The sequence below is a fragment of the Miscanthus floridulus genome, chromosome 18 (assembly GCF_019320115.1).
Source record: "Miscanthus floridulus cultivar M001 chromosome 18, ASM1932011v1, whole genome shotgun sequence".
Classification (NCBI taxonomy): Eukaryota; Viridiplantae; Streptophyta; class Magnoliopsida; order Poales; family Poaceae; genus Miscanthus; species Miscanthus floridulus.
The window spans coordinates 37602085-37610700 of NC_089597.1; the positions used below are offsets into that span (position 1 = coordinate 37602085).

Here is an 8616-nt window from a genome sequence, read left to right on the forward strand (position 1 = left end):
CTAGAATGGACTTGATCTATGGAGGCAGCCCTAGGTCTAGATCAGCAAACTCGGCATCTCGTGGTCGTGGCTCGTGGCGCGGGAAGAATCAGGCGCGTGGGAGAGGCCCCTCGCGTGGGGGCGCGCAGTCTGGCCGCGGCGGGTCCAGTCGCAGGCCTCCTGCAGGAGGTCGTGGCTCCCACAACAACAACTCCCACGGCTTCTACAACAACAATAGTCGCGGGACATCTGGTGGTGCGCCCGATTCAGATGACAACATGTGCCAGGTGTGCTTCAAGAAGAATCACTCAGCCGCTGAATGCTGGCACAGGTTCAATGAGAACTTTGTGCCAGATCAGCGTCTTGTTGCAGCAGCTACAAACTCGTATGGCGTGGACACCAACTGGTACACTGATACCGGTGCTACGGATCATGTGACAAGCAATCTCGAGCAGCTGTCTCTCAAGAAACAGTATCATGGCGGTGATCAGATCCACACAGCTAGTGGAACAGGTATGAACATTAGTCACATTGGTCGTACTACAGTTCGTACCCCCACTCGTAACATACAATTAAATGATGTTCTTTACGTTCCACAAGCCAAGAAAAATCTTGTTTCAGTTCATCGTCTTACCGCTGACAACTCTGTCTTTATAGAATATCACCCTGATTTCTTTCTGATTAAGGATCAGGAAACGAAGAATACGCTCCTTAGAGGAAGGTGTCACAGGGGTCTCTATCCTTTACCTGCGCCAACAATAAAGCAAGCCTACAACTCCAATAGATTGCCCCTGTCTCGATGGCATAGTAGGCTGGGTCATCCATCTTCGTTAATTGTTAAGCAAGTTGTCAGTAATAATAGTCTCCCATATATCGATGAGTCGTTGAGTCAGTTAGTTTGTGATGCTTGTCAGCAAGGGAAGAGCCATCAGTTGCCCTATCCCAAGTCTTCTAGTATTTCCAAGTCTCCTTTAGAACTTGTGTTCTCTGATGTCTGGGGTCATGCACCAGAATCAGTTGGTCGAAAACGATATTATGTTAGTTTCATTGATGATTTTAGCAAGTTCACCTGGATTTACTTTCTTAAGCACAAGTCTGAAGTATTTCAAAAATTTCAAGAGTTTCAAACTCTTGTTGAACGCTTGTTTGATCGTAAGATTCTTGCCATGCAAACTGACTGGGGAGGCGAATATCAGACACTTAATTCATTTTTTAATAAAGCTGGCATCGTTCATCTTGTTTCTTGCCCACACGCTCATCAGCAAAATGGGTCAGCTGAGAGAAAACACCATCACATAGTTGAAGTCGGTCTCTCTCTCTTATCTCATGCGGCTATGCCCCTAAAATTTTGGGATGAAGCCTTCCAAACAGCAGTTTATCTCATCAATCGTGTACCCAGCAAAACGATTGGTCATGCTATGCCTCTAGAGCGTCTCTTTAATCAAAAACCAGATTACTCCTCGATGAGAGTTTTTGGATGTGCTTGTTGGCCTCATCTTCGCCCCTATAATAAGCACAAACTAGAATTTCGATCCAAAAGATGTGTCTTTCTTGGTTATAGCACCTTGCACAAAGGCTACAAGTGCCTTGATGTCTCCACTGGCCGTGTTTACATCTCCAGGGATGTGATCTTTGATGAAAATATTTTTCCCTTCACCGAGCTGCATCCCAATGCCGGTGCCCGTCTTCGCTCCGAGATCTTATGTCTTCCTTCTGATCTTGTTTATCCGTATGTAGGGGGCGAACATGCAGTAGATCAATGTGCTAATGGTTCATCTAATTCTTCTAATGTTTCCTCTGAGTTGCATGATGAGAATCAGGGAGACGCCGGTGACAATTCGGAAGGAACCGGTGTACACGGAGCAAACCAGACAGGCGCAAACTCCAGAGGCAATTCGCATGTGGGCTCGGGATCGGAGTCTGGTTCGGGCGCGTCCATTGGCCAACCGCCGGACGCCATGCTATCTCCGGTTTCCCCTCTCACGACGGCGCTCGATCCGGACAACGCGCCGCACCAGCCAGGCGCGGCCACGTCTTCTTCCCCGCGCATGGGAGATTCGCTAGGCTAGGCGGGCCAGGCGGGCCAGACTACTGCTGCGCCAACAGATCCGCATGTGAGATCGTCTGTGGCACCTCCAGCTGCAACCCGACCTGTAACCAGACTTCAAAGTGGCATACGCAAGGAGAAAATATACACAGATGGTACTGTCAGGTATGGATTTTTGACAACTACAGGGGAACCTAGTAGTACTGATGAGGCTCTAGCTGATAGTAATTGGAAAAATGCAATGGATCTTGAGTACAATGCCTTAATGAAGAATAAAACTTGGCACCTTGTTCCACCTCAAAAGGGTAGAAATATTATTGGTTGCAAATGGGTATACAGAATAAAGAGAAAATCTGATGGTAGCTTGGATAGATATAAAGCTCGATTGGTAGCAAAGGGTTTTAAGCAGAGATATGGAATAGATTATGAGGAAACTTTCAGTCCTATTGTTAAAGCTGCTACTATTCGTATTGTTCTGTCTCTTGCTGTTTCTCGAGGATGGACTCTCAGACAACTTGATGTACAAAATGCTTTTCTCCATGGCAATCTTGAAGAAGAGGTATATATGCAACAGCCACCTGGTTTTGAAGATCCTTCAAGACCAAACTTTGTTTGTCGCCTAGATAAAGCCTTATATGGTCTGAAACAGGCGCCCAGAGCATGGTACTCTAGACTAAGTGCTAAATTGATATCACTCGGTTTTCAATCTTCAAAGGCTGATACCTCTTTGTTCTTTTATCGCAAGAATGATGTTAGCATGTATCTCCTTGTTTATGTTGATGATATTATTATAGCCAGCTCTACACCACATGCTACCACAGTGTTACTTCAAGATTTGCAGGGGGAATTTGCTCTAAAGGATCTGGGAGATCTGCATTATTTTCTCGGTATAGAAGTTGCCAAGGTGCGAGATGGCATTGTTCTCACTCAAAGCAAATATGCTTCTGATCTTCTAAAAAGAGTTGGTATGTCAGATTGCAAGCCTGTTAATACTCCATTATCCACTAGTGAAAAATTATCATTACATGAAGGATCATTGTTGGGACCGGATGATACATCACGGTATAGAAGCATTGTTGGTGCTCTTCAATATCTAACCCTCACTAGACCTGATATAGCCTTTTCTGTTAATAAAGTCTGTCAATTTCTTCATGCACCTACCACAGTACATTGGGCAGCAGTTAAAAGAATATTACGGTACTTGAAGCAATGCACAGAATTGGGCTTGAAAATACAGAAGTCTCCTTCGACTTTGGTGAGTGCATTTTCAGATGCAGACTGGGCTGGCAGTGTTGATGACAGAAGGTCTACAGGAGGGTTTGCTGTGTTCTTGGGTTCTAATCTTGTATCATGGAGTGCAAGAAAACAGGCTACTGTCTCAAGATCTAGTATAGAATCAGAATATAAAGCAATTGCTAATGCTACTGCAGAAGTTATGTGGATACAAACTTTACTGCGTGAATTGGGTATTCCTAGTCCAAAGGCAGCAAGACTTTGGTGTGATAATATTGGTGCAAAGTACTTGTCTGCTAATCCTGTTTTCCATGCCAGAACAAAACATATTGAAGTTGACTATCATTTTGTCAGAGAAAGAGTTGCTCGAAAATTACTAGAGATTGAATTTGTTTCATCAGGAGATCAAATTGCAGATGGCTTTACAAAGGCCTTGTCTGTTCGGCTGTTAGAAAATTTCAAAGTCAATCTAAACCTAGAGCGGTTAAGATTGAGGGAGGCTGTTAGATAGAAAGGTTAGATGCATGTGTATTTACCTTACCATATTGTGCCAAAGCCAAGAGATCTAGATTGTCTATGTATAGGAATAGATCATCTATGTATAGAAGGTTTATATTCAGAAAAGGTCTCTTGGCTTAGCCCTCAAGTTGTAACGCCTATATGTAACTGCCACATGCGGGGCTATTCAATTCAATCAACACGCAACCATCGCACGACCCAGATAGGGCGTCGGTGTTCTCCTCCGCTCCTCTGAACTTTCACAATGGTGACCATGATGAACACAAAGAGGCCGACCAGGAGCTTCTCCACCTCTCCCAACGGCGGCGGCAGGCAAGAGCAGGAGGCTCCACGATGGAGGAGGCAAGGAGGCAGATGGGCGGGGTGGCTCCTCGGCCATGGTGAGAAGGCGAAGAAGGAGGAGCAGGAGGCGTCGCCAGCCATGGCCGGAGGAGGAGCAGGATGCGTTCGTGTCCCTAGCCATGGTGAGGAGGAGGAGCAGGAGGCGTCACCGGCCATGGCTGGAGGAGAAGCAGGATGTGTCCCCGGCCATGGCGAGGAGGAGGAGCAGCGCGATGGACCAGATGGTGTGGCTAGTGTGGAGAGGAGCGGCGCGGTTGGCCAAATGACATGGCAGGCGTGGTCGGCGTGGAGAGCAGCGGCACCGGAGGAGCACGAAGGTGACACATTGTAGGTGTTCGTTGGAATGCTTCAAAGGAGGTAACTTACCACCTCAAAACGAAGGTGATTCTATTCAAGCAAAACAGATAACCAAACACACCAAAACTTAGCCAAGCTTAAACAATCACTCCAAACAAACAAGTGACTATTGACTTGTGTAAAGCTGGCTAAGTCTGGCCTGGCTCCAAAAGCAAGCCAGGCTAGGACTAACCTGAACCAAACACACCCATAGGCAACCAAACGATGATCTTCACTTGGCAAAAGAACCAAACGTTCTGTAGCTCCAAGGTGGGTCTTGCTGGAATTGGCAAGCTTGCCTAGCTGAGCTATATAGCCCAGCAGCTTAGCGAGACTACCAAACAGACCGATCCAGAACAGAACAGGTAGCCGTTGCACTCATTCCCTATTCTTTGAGCCTGCGCTAGCGCGTTTAGTTTTTTAACACTTTTTTGAAACTATTTTCAAATATGACACTTTTTTCTCCAAAACTAACACTTTTGGCCGCGCCTATTCGCATGGCGTGGCGAAATCACGTTGCCGCGCCATGTATAGGGGCGTGGTAGGAGCGATGACGTGGCAGTGACCAGGGCCGCTAAACGCTGACGTGACCGGGGCTGCTGCGCCGCGGATCTAGGTGCGGCACTGATGCGCCATGGAGAATGGCGCGGCAATGCAATTCCACATGTGAGAGAAAGCTATTCGTGCGCAAGCAGTTTGAACGTGTACTACCTGGTTTTCAATACCCATGTGCATGGGACCCACGCTCCTCGATCTCTTCCCAGCTGCATTCTTATCTTCACAGTTCTCACGAAGCAACAACAACCTTATCTCATTCTCATTGGTTCTCATCTCTCGAACTCTCGCCAACTTCCTCTCATGTTCTCTCTCCCTTTCTTGTTCGTGCCTTGGATGGACTTCGAACATCCTACTTCTCAGGCAACGGCGGTGACAACATGTGGTGCTGGCTTACATCAACTACGGCCCTGGCTCGTAGTGAAGGTGAGCCAGCCATGGCGATGGTGTGGCCCAACGCCTCAACTTGCAGCGTTCTGGCTGGCTGAGCAGGCGCGACAGTGCGGCGACGATGAGCTAGCGAGATAGGCGGGTGTGGCGGCTTGGCATCGGTGTGCTGGCCGGGCACGGCAGTGCGATGCCGGCAAGATGGACGTGTGTGGCGGCTCGGCATCGGTGTGCTGGCCAGGCGCGGCAGTGCGGCGACGACGAGCTGGCTTGGCGTGGCAGTGCAGTGACGGCGAGCTGGCCGTGCGCGGCAGTGCGGCGACCTAATGTAGCAACTCATCAGTGGTGCGGCGCCGACGGTGTTAGCTACGTGGCGGCGCGACAATGGCGTGCTTGCCGGCATCGGCGAGCTTTTTTTTATTCCCAAAAATCGTTTTTAGGTGCGGTTGACTTAAATCAATCGCCTCTAAAAATCCGTTTTTAGGGGCGGTTGTCTTAAAAGAACCGTCCCTAGAAATCGATTTTTAGAGGCGGTTTTAAAATCGCGTCTAAAAATCACTAATTTTTACAATCGGTGGCGTTGTAGCGGTTTTTCAAACCGCGTCTGAAAACCGATTTTAACCGCCTCTAAAAATATTTTCTGTACTAGTGATGCTATGGCTATACATGAATGTTTCAAACGCATATTTCAAGTCTGTCATCTGTTTTAGACGTATCAAGCGAACAGGGTAGGACGTGGCGTGGAGATTTGAAACTGGCCCGGCCGGCTCTAAACTTTCACATCTGAAACACTTGAAACATATACTTGCAACATGCATGCGCTTTCAGCAAAACCTTACAGGCGGGCGGGCGAAGCGCTGCACGACGAGATCTAGCGCTAGGTCACGGTGGTGGAGGAGGATGGTAGCGGGCCGACAGCTGCGCTGACTGTATGCCCCCGGTGAGCGGCTACGCTGCTCCCGGCCATAGGGCGGGTACGGTGCCCCCAGCGAGCAGCACCCGCGGTGGAGGTAGCCGTGGCCTCCCACATCGAGGCACCCCCTGTGCTAGAGAAGGACATGGTGAGGCGCCCCTGCGCTAGAGAAGACGAGCGGCGGGTGGGCGACATGGTGCAACGATGAGGAACACACAACCGTATGGGGAAATGTCCTTTTTCCCTCATCCGATGGAACGGACGTCCGCACCTGAGGATTTCCATAAGCAAAGTCACGCCTATCATCATATAAGAATATTAAACCGAAATAAGAGTCTGAACCCAATTAGACGATTCCACCGAAGAAACCAGTTTGCAACGTTATGTTTAAAATAATCGATATAAAAATGTAGCATCGAATAACAACGAAAAATGGAATGGCCCATCACTACCGTATATTAATATACAATAAAAAAAGTGCCAACATGCTTTTGCATCAACAATACATATGGCCCCGTTCGCTTCGCTGAAAAAAGCCAAAACACTGTTTCCATTGATTTGTTATGAGAGAAAAATATTGTTCCGGTTAAAAAAATAAGCTAAAAAATACGGATTATAAGACAAGCGAACAGAGCCATACAATATATCTTGTCCACCGATGCAACCGAACAATTTCAATTTCTTCTCTTAATAGGTAAGAGAAGAAAAACCTCCTACATGGCTGAACAACCGAGAGGAGCAAGTTTACAAGAAACTGTGAAACAGTAGCAGGCCATAGATTAAGAAGGTCTAGTAAGACCCCTGCGGATGGATAGCGATGGACTTGCTTGAATTATTAGCCGAATCGAGGCCCATCACATATATGCTAACAATGCAGTTGGGCTGGATCCATCAGTTGCTCCACTCCGGGCCAAAGTATCTAGCGTTGGGCCTCCTGGACCTCCTCGCAGCGGGCCGCCCAGCTGAGTCCGAGTCCGAGTCCGAGCCCGAGTCGGCCAGCGCGCCGACGCCGCGCATGAAGGCGACGTACTCCTCGGCGCGCGCTTCCAGCGCCACCGCGCTGACGGCCAACCTCCGATGCGCCTCCGCCACCGCCTCCCCGCCGGGCCTCGCTGCGAACTCGGCCGCCATCCGCGTGAACGTCTCCACCGATCCCGCCGCCTTGGCGAGCACCTCGAGCCCGAGCGCCTCCCCGCGCGCTGCGATGGCCTTCCACTCCGGGTCCCCCGGCGTGAGCTCCCCCGACGCGAGGCTCTCGGCCGTGGCTAGCATGAACAGGCGCATCACCTCGTCCTGCTTCGCGTCCACCACCTCGGTCTTCGACAGCAGCTGCAGCAGCTCCTCGAACGCCATGGATGTGATGGCGGTGGACTTGCGTGGTTGTGCTGGACGAGAACCCGGGGCCTTTGGTCGCCTTTTATAGACAGAGGCAGGCGAAACTAACCGCAATGCCGTATGCGAGCCGAACTCGGATAGTCGGATTCCGAATCACCGATGCGGAGCCGGGAGGAACGTCGAACGTGCGCGTTACTTGTTTTTTTACCTGTTCTTTTTCCGTCCTTTTTTTTGACACCGCCAGGAGCTTTCCGTCCATTTTTGTAATTCGAGAGAGGAACTGAAGCATGTGCACCGTCCATTTTTTATACTAGTATATCTAAATGAAAACATTTCTAATAACGATACTTTTTTAGATAGAGGAAACATTTCAGTTTCATCCCTTCTAACTAAGAGAACCAAACCAATTATTACAAAAAAATGAAACATACAAAACCAAACCCACTCAAATGTCAATCCTAACATTATTTGGCCATCCAAACAAAACAAAAAAAAAACTACATGGTTGTTGTTTCAAACACCCAATAAACTTGGAAAAACATTCTTTGATGTCATCACATCTTTTCAATTGTGTCCAATGTCATAGCCATTACATTTCCTTTGAGTAGACCACTTTCGGTTGGCATTTATCAAAAAACATTTTATTTCTTGTTAACTATAATGTCCAAACAAATGGCTACACCACCTGTCAACGACAATGTCTTATTTGATCTACCCTTTTGTTTGTGCTAATTTTGAAAGAGATTATGTTTATTCAAAGCCCAGGGTCCGAGACGCTAAGAATAGGTGTTGAATAGCTTCATCCATATTGCAAAAATATGTCAGACTTGTTCACATAATTCCTCTTTTAATAAATTATATTTAGTTAAAATAAACCCCTCTCTCGACGAATCAGAGAAAAATTATTGTCAACAGTATCTTAGACGCCAAATAGCCATTGAGGTTTTAATGCTCGTAGTGACAACATGTT

At 47.9% G+C, this 8616-nt stretch overlaps 1 protein-coding gene across 1 annotated transcript; it reads right to left on the bottom strand.

Moving 5' to 3' along the window:
* Positions 1-7189: 7189 nt before the first annotated feature.
* Positions 7190-7791, bottom strand: LOC136520000 (uncharacterized). Its single transcript, XM_066513402.1, has one exon. It carries the CDS (start codon positions 7662-7664, stop codon positions 7203-7205), a length of 462 nt encoding a protein of 153 aa, XP_066369499.1. The 5' UTR covers positions 7665-7791; the 3' UTR covers positions 7190-7202.
* Between the last annotated feature and the right edge of the window lie 825 nt (positions 7792-8616).

Bases quoted from the DNA above. Each gene is read 5' to 3' on its own strand.
- LOC136520000 (XM_066513402.1), bottom strand. From the start codon at position 7,664: ATGGCGTTCGAGGAGCTGCTGCAGCTGCTGTCGAAGACCGAGGTGGTG.